Source organism: Microtus pennsylvanicus, chromosome 1, assembly GCF_037038515.1.
Source record: "Microtus pennsylvanicus isolate mMicPen1 chromosome 1, mMicPen1.hap1, whole genome shotgun sequence".
Taxonomy (NCBI): Eukaryota; Metazoa; Chordata; class Mammalia; order Rodentia; family Cricetidae; genus Microtus; species Microtus pennsylvanicus.
The window spans coordinates 117,119,235-117,130,864 of record NC_134579.1 but is presented as its reverse complement, the minus strand read 5'-3'; the positions used below and the strand labels follow the sequence as shown (position 1 = coordinate 117,130,864).

Genomic DNA, 11,630 nt, shown 5'->3' with positions numbered 1-11,630 from the left:
TTCTTGTGTTGTGTTCATATGTGAGGTGCCAAATATTTCATGCTAATGCAGACTGGTGCCATTAATTCACTACACTAGTTCTTCACTATTCATATTTACTTTATTGCCTGTTAGTCAGTCTTGTGGCTCCACCAGCAGATGGATAATGTCAAGAGGTAAATAAACAGGACTCAAAACCTGAGCATCTTTGAACATGGCACAGGACAGTCTCTTTATTTTACCAGTCATCATGTTGAGTGGGAATGTGTTGTCTGCACCTTGAGCTGTGATGCTATGCTCTGTATTCAACACACACACACACACACACACACACACACACACACACACACTCAGGATTCAGGATCTATCCTGGGCTAGATAGGACCTGTACCTTTGCTCAGGTCTGCAGGATCCATTTCCAGAAGGAAGCACGAGGGGCATCAAGCTTCTTGAGAATCATTTAATGCTCAATTCTTTAAGGAAGCATGATGCCTGGGAGTTACTTCAAAGGGGAGGAGGGGACACCACAGAATTTCTGATGAACACATGGAGAGATCAGTGCCTACATGTCAGGCTCTAGCACAAGGGTACTTTAGGCCATGGTCATGATTCCTGGGTGTGATTTGAGTGAGGTGCTCATGGAGGCAAGTTTGTGGGACTCAGGCAGTGTCTTTTTTTTTTGTTTGTTTGTTTGTTTGTTTTTCGAGACAGGGTTTCTCTGTAGCTTTGGAGCCTGTCCTGGAACTAGCTCTTGTAGACCAGGCTGGTCTCGAACTCACAGAGATCCTCCTGCCTCTGCCTCCCAAGTGCTGGGATTAAAGGCGTGCGCCACCACTGCCCGGCTTCAGGCAGTGTCTTTATGATCATCTGAACTTCCTTTCTCTAGACTCCCCATAGCTCCTGTATTAGTTACTTTTCTTGTTGCTGTGTGAAATAAGGAAGGGCTTATTTTGGCTGTCAGTTTGAAGGTATAGTCCATTGTGTGGGAAAGGCATGTTGGTGGGAGTGTGAAACAGCTTGTCATATTGAATCTGCAGTCAGGAAGCAGAGAAATGATTGTTGATTGTCAGCTTTCTCTTTGCATTTTGTTTTTAAGAACCCAGCCCATGGGACTGTGCAGCCTACACTCAGCATTGGTCTCCTGTCCTAAGTTAAACCTTTCTGTAAACAACTTAATAGATACATCCAGAGTTGTGTCTCCTAGATGACCTCAGATCCAATCGGGTTAATAATGAAGTTGAACCATTCCACTCCCCAAAATCCCTGCTGTTATCTTGCAACCTTTCACCCCCATAGGGTATGCAGGCTTCCTTACAGGATTTCCACTGACTGTTTTCTCTGTATCCCTTGAATATACCCAGAGCAGGGGCCTGCAGATGGCCACTGTCTGCTTCCTGGTGCAGCAAGTGGCACTCTTTGTAACCCTGTCTGAAGTTATGGTCAGCTTGACCTACTTCCCTGCCTTGTCAACTGCTGTACCTTTTCCTTTGCTATCAGAAGGAACCCTTCCTGCCCTCAGCTACCCAAGGACCTAGTTGGGGACATCTCTCTGGACGCCTGGGAACCCCTCTAGAGTCAAGACTTGCCAACCCTAAAATGGCTCCCTTAATTAAGATACATACTTCCCTGCTCCCATATCCATCCTTCCATTATCCCAACCATCCCATTCCCCCAAGCTCTCCCCATCCTCCCCTTCTCAATTGTCTCTCACCATCTCACCCCACCCCCCAGTTCCCAATTTTTGCCCAACAATCTTGTCTACTTCCAATATCCAGGAGGATAACTATATGTTTGGAAGAATGGATGAAGAAAGTGTGGAATATAGACTTATTAGAGTACTACTCAGTGATAAAAAACAATGACTTCTTGAATTTTGCATGCAAATGGACGGAAATAGAAAACACTACCTGAGTGAGGTAACCCAGACTCAAAAAGATGAACATGGGATGTACTCACTCATAATTGGGTTTTAGCCATAAATATAGGATATTGAGCCTATAATTCGCGATTCTAGAGAAGCTAAATAAGAAGGTGAACCCAAACCTTATTTTTCTTAATCCAGAATGAATCCACAGCCTCTCATTTCCTGTAGAAATGAAAACAAAACTTCTTCTCCAAAGTAACATATATTTTGATAAGGCATTTAAAGCATTTCAAAATACATAGGTTGGGTTAATCCAGCAGCATTTATAATTAAATGTCTTTTAGCAGCTGTTGCTTTTTCCTCAGCAGTCAAACAATGTAAAGACAACACAGTAACATACAGTATCCAGAGTCTCTGTATATTTCTCCATCTTTACCTGGCTTTTTGTTGTTGTTTTTGAGACAGGGTTTTTCTGTGTAACTTGAACTGTCCTGGAACTCACTCTGTAGACCAGGCTAACCTCGAAATCCCAGAAATCCTCCTGACTCTGCCTCCCAAGTGCTGGGATTAAAGGTGTGAGCAGTCACATCTGACTATTTCTTTTTTTAAAGGACTTTCTATATACTTTTTCTTTGCTCTATTCTTTTTCTTTTCTCTCCCAAGCCTACATATATTTTTAAACACACTGTAAACCATTTAGAACTTTTTTCTTCTGAATTTGTTTATGTTGTATAGCTTTTGTTATTTGTAGATGATATGATAATATACATAAGCGACCCCCAAAACTCCACCAAAGAACTTTTACAGCTGATAAACAGCTTTAGTAATGTGGCAGGATACAAGATCAACTCCAAAAAATCAGTCGCCCTCTTATACACAAAGGATATGGAAGCAGAGAGGGAAATCAGAGAAGCTTCACCTTTCACGATAGCCACAAACAACATTAAATATTTTGGGGTAACTCTAACCAAGGAAGTGAAAGATCTATTTGACAAGAACTTTAAGGCATTGAAGAAAGAAACTGAGGAGTATACCAGAAAATGGAAGGACCTCCCTTGCTCTTGGATTGGGAGGATCAACAGTAAAAATGGCAATTCTACCAAAGGCAATTTATAGATTCAATGCAATCCCCATCAAGGTCCCATCAAAATTCTTCACAGATCTGGAGAAGACAATAATCAACTTTATATGGAAAAACAAAAAACCCAGGATAGCCAAAACAATCCTATACAATAAAGGATTGTCTGGAGGCATTACCATCCCTGACTTCAAACTATTACAGAGCTACAGTGATGAAAACAGTGTGGTACTGGCATAAAAACAGAGAAGTCGACCAATGGAATCGTATAGAAGACCCGAATTTTAACCCACAAACCTATGAACACCTCATTTTTGATAAAGGAGGCAAAAGTATACAATGGAAGAAAGAAAGCATCTTCAACAAATGGTGCTGGCGTAACTGGACGTCAACCTGTAGAAGAATGAAAATAGACCCATATCTATCACCATGCACAAAACTCAAGTCCAAATGGATTAAAGACCCCACTATCAGTCAGAACACATTGAACCTGATAGAAGAGAAAGTGGGAAGTACCCTACATCAGATGGGCACAGGAGATCGCTTCCTATGTGTAACCCCAACAGCTCAGACATTAAGGGCAACATTGAATAAATGGGACCTACTAAAACTGAGAAGCTTCTGTAAAGCAGCTCTATCTTTTTTTAAGCACATAGGTCTTTAATATGCTAAACACCATAGCTAGGATTAAAATTGCAGCTTTGGCAGCTGGCTCTGCCCCATTCCTTAGCTTTCTGAGAGTCTAGCTTCATGGAGGAGGTACTGGCAGGAGTCATGTTTATTGCCACAGTTCTGTAGAGTTTCAAGGTCCATTTTGTTGCAAATATGGCGCGAGTGGGACCCTCATTGGTCCCATGGCAGGTGAGGATCATGGGCAGGAGACAAATATACCATGCAGTGTCTATTTGAGTGTAGAGTTTATTGAGCTGAGGGTAAAAAAGATGGAAGGGAGAGAGAATGTGTGAAAAGAGAAGAAGCAGGAAAAATCTTGTCTGCCCCTTCAGAAGAGCAGTGGGAAAGAGAGATTGGGGTGGGTGGAACATGTCTCTTAAAGGGATCTTTGCACCTGCCTGGGTACATTCTGCCAGATGACAGAGCAAACTAGCATAATACCTGAACCCTAACACATACCACCATCAAGAAACCTGTCTCTGGCTGCTTGCTCATAAACACCATTTAAGTGTTTGGTGGTAGAGCCTCTTAAAAGAACTACAAGGTTTGCTACTAATGCTGTCAGAAAACCTCTCTTAAAGGAGCTGTGTCTCTGCTTGGCACCAGCAAACGAAGCCTACCGGAGTAAAGATAGTTACCAACAGGCTGTGTTTGACTCTGTTCTTGTCTGCCTAGAATACTTTTTTCTTAAAGCTTTCTCAGGCTTTTTGTGGAAATTCTTGCCAAACGTTTGGGCACCATTTGTAGATAGAAGTTTCTGCCCTGCCCAGTCCTGCAGCTATTCAGTCCCAAAGAAATACACAGAGGCCTATATTAGTTATAAACTATTTTACCTATTAGCTCAGGCTTATTATTAACTAACTCTTGCAACTTAAATTAACCCATGATTCTTGTCTATACTTAGCCACATGACTTTTCTCAGTAAGGCAATTCTTATCTTGCTTCCTCTGTGTCTGGCTGGTGATTGACTCTTTGCCTTTCCTTTTTCCAGGATTTCTAGTCTGGTTGCCCTGCCTATACTTCCTGCCTGGCTTCTGGCCAGTCAGTGTTGTATTAAACCAGTATGAGTGATGAATCTTTACAGTATATAAGAACATTATCCCACAGCAGCCCACAAAGTGGGAGAAACCAGACTCACCAGACATAGTTAGCTACATGTATGAAGCTCAGGTTATTTAAAGCAGAGCTACCTCCTGAAAGCTAATACCATTAAACACAGACACAAGTTTAAATGTCATATAGCATAGAACTACATAAGTTATATTAAAACCAAAGGGAATAAACACTTGGACTTAAATACTTCCTACTCTAGTACATTCCATGCTCTCTAAGTTCCCTTGGGTATGTACATCCTTATGTCTGCAAGTGGATGGTACAGTACTTGTCTTTCTAATATCTCAGAATTTCTTTGGCAGAAAACTCCAGAGTAGATGCTGCTGTATCTGTCACCCACACATGCCATGAAGGCTTACCTTCATGGTCTTCATCATTCCAGAAAATACAAAATGTGACTTGGGTCAAAACCAGGCATCATCCTTCATCTCCCTTTCTGACAGAGCAACTACATTCCATGTGACAAGATTGAGCATTGTTCCCATAGCCGGAGTTTGTGCCTGGGCAACTGCCTACCTCTGATAACTGTAACCTTTGCCATCTCTGAAACTTCTGCTTCCCGCTGCTGCATGCCCTATTCAAACATCCTATAGCCTCATAGACTTCCTTCCCCATGCTGCTCCTATTTAACACTCTCTTAGATCATCACATGCTTTCTACCCGCTCCGGCAAGTGTAGTTCTGGGTGAGCTTCCTCACAGGAACCTGGGAACATGTTGGAATTCTGAAGCAAATTTCCCCAGGTATATTTTATTTAGGTACTAGTTCAGATTGACAAGAGAGGTCCTTAAATATTATATTTAAACCAGACAGTGGTGGCGGCACCACTTAATTCCAGCATTCAGAGGGCAGAGGCAGGCAGATCTCTGTGAGTTCAAGGCCAGCCTGATCTACAAGAGCTAGTGCCAGGACAGGCTCCAAAGCTACACAGAAACCCTGTCTTGAAAACTCAAAAAAATTATATATTTAAAAACTTTGTGTGTGAGTGTATGATATGTATACATGTGTGAGTGTGCCATGGTGCATACGTGGAGATTAGAGACCAACTTGTAGAGTTGATTCTCAGCATCCACCTTTATATGGGTTTTAGATTGCCAGTCTTGTGCTGCAGGTACCTTTACCTGCTGAGCCATTTACCAACCCAAAGAGGTCCTTTCTAAACAATTCATCCAATTGCAAAATACCTGCCCACCTACCCATCTCTGACATCATCTCCTGTCCTGTATGTATGTTGACTGTTTCCCACCCTGGAGTAAGTTTCTTGATAGCAGGGACTTTAGATCATCTAGCAATGTCACTGGCACACAGCAGTCCTCAGTGGGTACAGAATAAACAGTTTGCCTTTGTAAGTGGCAGCTCCTCCCACTCTAATTCCTGCTCATACCAGGTATTGGTTTCTGAAGTTTTGCCCTCCCTTCCATGGACATATAAATCTAGAACCCTGTTAAGTTCTTTTGTCCACCTCAAGACCCTTTGTATGCACAACAGGGTGGTGCTCAGTGTACTCAAATTTGCTCATCAACTGATAAGTACAGAAACAAAAGAGAAATATCCAGAAAATAGAATTTTTTTTTTTGGTTTTTCGAGACAGGGTTTCTCTGTAGCTTTGGAGCCTGTCCTGGAACTCCCTTTGTAGACCAGGCTGGCCTCGAACTCACAGAGATCCACCTGCCTCTGCTTCCCGAGTGCTGGGATTAAAGGTGTGCGCCACCACGCCCGCCTCAGAAAATAGAATTATTCAGCAATGAAAATGAAGCACTTAATCATGTACAACATGGATAAATTTTGAAAAGAACTCAAAGCGACATCGTATATGAATCCTATTTATATGCAGTGTACAAGCAAGCACACTCAGAAACAACATAGTAGTGACCAGGGGTTGAAAGTCGGGCATGAAAGCCACTTCCAGGAAAGTGCTCTAAAATTGGATTATAGAAATGGGTGCACAGCTGCAAATTTACTTAAACAATGATCAAATTGTACACGGGTAAACTTTATAGCATGTCAATTTTACTTTAATAAAGCTATGGTAATTTTTATTTGGGGTTGGGAATGTACCTTGGAGGTGGGGAAACTGCTTGAAATGTTCAAGGTTCACGACAGAATCCAGAACGAAAAAAAAAGGTTATATTTAGTATTTTTTCCACGTGGCTGTGCCATTAGTTTAATATATAGTATAATAGATCTGTATTGTTGCTTCTCTTCTCTCTCCCAATCTCTTGACATGCTAGAGATTGAATCCAAGGGTTCCACTATTGAACTGCATTCCAGACGTTTTTAAGGTAAAATGAACTCTATAGTCCAGCCAGGCCTTGAGCTTGTGATACTCTGCCTCAGACTTCCTTATGCGAGGATTGCAGTGGTGTTGACAAAGCTGGCAAAACACACAGGAATCCAAGCACTTGGAAACGCCTGTACCACCTCGGAGGCGGTTTCGAGCGGGAAAGCCACGCCCTAGGGCGCGTGATCACGTGGGTCATCCTATCCACCAATCAGAAGACTGTGAGGGGCGGGAGCTTGGCGAGTCCGGGTTGCGCCACTGCCGCCGGAAGCTCAAATTTTTGTGTGTGTCTGAGTTGGTCCTGTAGGCTGCAAGTTGTTTCTCTGAGGGGAAAGCCCACAAAAATTTAAAGTCACGTTCTGAAGTCTGCCCCAGTTCTGTCCGGATCAAGAGCCATACCGACCACAGTTAGAAGGTGGCTACTGGCCGCAGACCTCTCTTCCGGAACGAAAGCCGCGCGGACAGGTTGTTTCCGGGGGGTTGCCTGAGACTGGTGCCCTGTTGCGCCCCGCCCCTCACACGGCCACGTCCTACCGGAGCTGCCGGGCTGGGTCACTGATGGTGAGGGTTGTGGGGCTAGTACTGAGGAGGGTCGGGGCCTTGGGGTAGTGGACGGTGGGACTGGCCGAGCAACGCCGCGTCCAGAGAGGCATGCGCCGGCAAGGCAAATGCAGTGTTTGGGGAGGGTCACGCAGACTTGGGGTCAGCGGCGGCCAGCTCTTGTCAGCTTTTCCTTCTACTCTGTCAGACTGGAAGCCTGCCTCTCATCTAGTGTCAGTACTGGCTTGGTGAACGCAGGTACTCCCTCTGCACCTGATGGGATGCGGTCGGCCCTGAGAGCGTTGTGCTATTGCTGCTTGGGTCAGTTTTTATTTTGAAGTCTGCTCCTTTTGCAGTTGATGACGAACGTGACATGGTGGCAAGTCGGTTCAATCAGTGGGGGACTTATTTTGGTTCTGGTGCTCAGAGATGTTTCACGGTGCTGCTGAACATGGACAGTTGAACCAGTAACTAGAGAGAGCATAGTGAATAGTTTCCCAGCTTTCCACAGCACTTTCTGAATGTCTATGGAAAGACAGGCCCAGTGTGCAACAGATCCCCAGAATACAGTAGTTTTGTGGTTTCTGTTCTCACTACTTTATGTTGAATGTATACTGACAACTCAGAACAGTTGTTGAAAGGAAACTGAAAAGATTAGCTTTGTCAGGCATGCGGAAGAGGTGACTTTGGACCCAAGGCAGGCCTCCATGACAAGAAGCTTCTGTGCAAAATTGTTGAGAGTAATGTCTCAAAAGAGTGACCAAGAAGTGTAACCATCCAACTGGGCATGGTGGCGCACACCTTTAATTCCAGCACTCAGGAAGCAGAGGCAGGCGGATTTCTGTGAGTTTGAGGGAAGCTTGGTCTTCAAAACGAATTCCAGGACAGGCAGGGCTCTGTTTGCAGAGAAACCCTGTCAAAAACAAACAAATAAAAAATCGAGTGACCTTATGGAGCGTCAGTTGTACTTCTTGGTACGTAATATAGCCAGGTAATGAACAAAGGCACAGCATGTGAGGGGTATAGACATAAGCAGAAACAAAAGTAATCTCTAATTTAGGCTAAGAAGCTTGTATTTTATTATTAGTGGGACATTGTAAACCATCTATAGATGCATCATGGCCTTTGCTTTTATAATCCTTTAGTAACTCTCAGCCAGTGTACCATGAATAGAAAGAAAAGGAAAAAAAAATGGGTGTAGTTACACATGTCTGAAATACCAGTTCTTGTGAAGCCAAGACAGGAAGACTTCCACCAGCTTGAGGCCCACCCTACATAGTAAAATTCTGTTTCAAAATCTAAAAGCATATTGTCAAGATGGCTCAGTGGTTAAGGATTCTAGAGTCTGATAACATGAGTTCTATGGAAGCCCCATGGTGGAAAGAAAGAATCCACTCTCATATGTTGTCCTCTGTCCTCCACACACCTATGCCTATGGACACATAGACACAGACACAATCTGGGGGAAAATATCCTATTTCCTTTCTACTCTTCAGAAAAGAAAAAAAGCAGAGGAAATACAAGTCACCTGATGTTATTAAGATTTAAAAGTAGCTGGTTTTTAGCCACTTGCTTTAAATAGTGTTATTTTCTCAAGTGAGAATATAACTTCAGTTTGACTTTTACTATCCATTTTGAACAGCTGTTGAAAAAGAGAAATAATTGCACCCGTTTATTCAAGGCATGAACAGATCCTTTATCTTACCATAGTCCATCCGAGCAAAAGTTTTGTATTCATTTTCTTAGAGTTCTTGTTAATGAGAAAATAAGCTTAGAGTAGCTCAGAAATCTAACTAACAAGTTTTTGAAGCCAAATGGAGGAACAGTCAGGATTTGAGGCGAACACGTTTAACTCAAGTTCTATCATTTATGTCCTTGCTGCACCTGAGGCTAAAATTTTGGTTTTTACTTATACAGATGCTATTTGTTATTATTCGATAATGTGTCATCAACCAGACATCTTTGGGAAGTCCTCTTTTATCTTTGGCTATGCTTCATGTCTATTTGATGATAACCTCAGTAATAGGGTAGCTATTTTTATGGATCAAGTTCATGGATTCTGCTGGGGAAAACTCGAAAACCTTTTGCATCTGAGATTGTAGTCTCTCAGAGTGGATCTAGGTGAACTGCTAAAGTTAGGTATTCCTTGGTGATAGCTTTGTTCTACCATCTAGAAATGGGAATGCACGTGGTTAAAATGACACTATAAACTAAATGAAGCTCTACAGGACTGTAATCCTACCATTCAAAAGGTAGAATCAGGAGGATCTACATGAGTTGGAGACTATCCTGGCCTGTATATTGAGCCTTAGTCTAAAAAAAGGAAAAAAAAATCCCAAACCAAAACCAAACAAATTAAGCTAGCTAAGATGGCACACTCAGTAAAGTGCTTGCTATACAAGCATGAGGACTTGATTTTGATGCTTTGCCAAAGCCCATGCAAGAAAACAGGTATGGTAATGTATACTTATAACTCCAACACTGGGGAGACGGAAACAGGCAGATCCCTGGGGCTCACTGGTCAGCCAGTATTGAAACTCCAGGTCAGTGCAAGATACTGTCTCAAAAAACAAGATAAATGGCATCTGAAGGTGTGTACATATATATGCACAAAAAGAACCAAATTGACCAAACAAATGAAAAACAAAAGGGTAACTATAATGAGAATGAACTTGTTTAAACCCCCCCCCCCACACACACACAAATGTAGTGTGTATTACTAAAACCAGCTTTTTTGTGCCTCTTCCCACCCCCACCCCAGCTATCTTATCTTCATCTTTGGTACCCAGAGACTTGCCCTTGTCAGCAGTCTGAGGTAATGAGACCCTGTATGACTGAGTCGTGCTCATCAAAATTCAAAGGAGACCGAAGGTGTACAGTAAATGTCAGTTTATTGCCCTTCGAGCAGGACTGCTATCAGAAGCCCAACTCCTAGCATGGTCCAGAAATTTTGTCTGTAGATTCACTTGAGGAGGTAGCTGATTTTGAACAGGAGCCATCTAAGTGAGCTAACTAGAGTCAGTTGTAGTTGGGGGTCCTCTGTTCTGGAGGGCTGTACTATTCCATGTCTGAAAAGAGGAAGGGCTGCTTAGGAATCATGTGTTTTGCTTAGCACAAAATCAGAGTAAGGGGAATAAAGAGGGAAATATGTGATAGTCCCCAGCTTGTGACAACTTGATACATCTGCCATCAAATTAACATCATCAGTGGAACTTGAATATTCATGGCTAATGTTTGTCTTTATGGACAGTCTCACTCTTAGCCTCTGAGCATATTATTTCTGGGACTTCTTAGCTGTCCTCCTTTTTGTATTTGTCATATTTCTAGACCTGTACTAGTCATTTGCTATGTTAATAGGCTGAGGTGACCGTATCATTGGTGAGTTCCTTCATTCACAGGTGGTCATCAGTCACAGAGAACAGATGGAATCAGAGGACATGTGTCTGCAGTGGCAAGTGTCAGTATGCTAGCCCTACCGTTGAGTCAGCATCACAGCTTTTTAGTGAGGCTTCTTAACTATAATTTCTCAGTGTGAATTTTGTTTTTGTTTGGTTGGGTTTTGAGACAACTTTGTAGCCCAGACTTGTTGAAACTCACTGTGTAAACTAGATTGACTTCAAACTCCGAGATCAACCTGACTACCTCCTGAGTGCAAGGGCATATGCCACCACACTTGGTTTCAGCATAATTTGTAAGCTCGGGATGTAGATTATTTTGCCATGAAACATGTTAAGCATAGCACAGAAAAAATAATACAGAACTTATTCTGAAGCATGTAGATGCCAACATTCCTACAGAGTATGCCTGGAAGCTCATATTTAAATCTTACTTTTTGATAAGGAAACGAGTTAGTAGTATCATCAGCACACTTCAGAGTTGATAACTAATTGCCATTCAAGGTGAAATTATATTTTCCTAAACTTAGTCTGCCATAGTGAGTCAGAAGACTACTGATCCTCCTAATAGGAAAAGGTAGATGATCATCTGCTGTAAGATCCCTCTCTGCCCACTTTCTAAGTCAGCTCTTTTTGTGTGTTCTTGGATCTCCCTTCCTGATCTCCCCATCTAGCATACTATACTATTATCTCATCCTTTGGCAACTGC

At 42.6% G+C, this 11,630-nt stretch overlaps 1 protein-coding gene across 7 annotated transcripts in view; it reads left to right on the top strand.

Moving 5' to 3' along the window:
• The first annotated feature begins 7,232 nt into the window (after positions 1-7,232).
• The window catches only part of Golga3 (golgin A3), a 50,616-nt gene continuing 46,218 nt past the window's right edge, over positions 7,233-11,630 (top strand). For 2 of the 7 annotated variants that reach the window (XM_075981028.1, XM_075980993.1), the window contains exon 1: positions 7,233-7,547. Coding sequence is in view for 2 of the 7 variants with exons in the window: in XM_075980985.1 (XP_075837100.1) it covers positions 7,545-7,547 (3 nt within the window). In the remaining 5 variants the exon portion in view is untranslated. Of the gene's footprint in view, positions 7,548-7,766; positions 7,785-11,630 lie in introns of those variants that run through there. The other 5 variants (XM_075981036.1, XM_075981004.1, XM_075980985.1 and 2 more) reach the window with 4 other exon arrangements.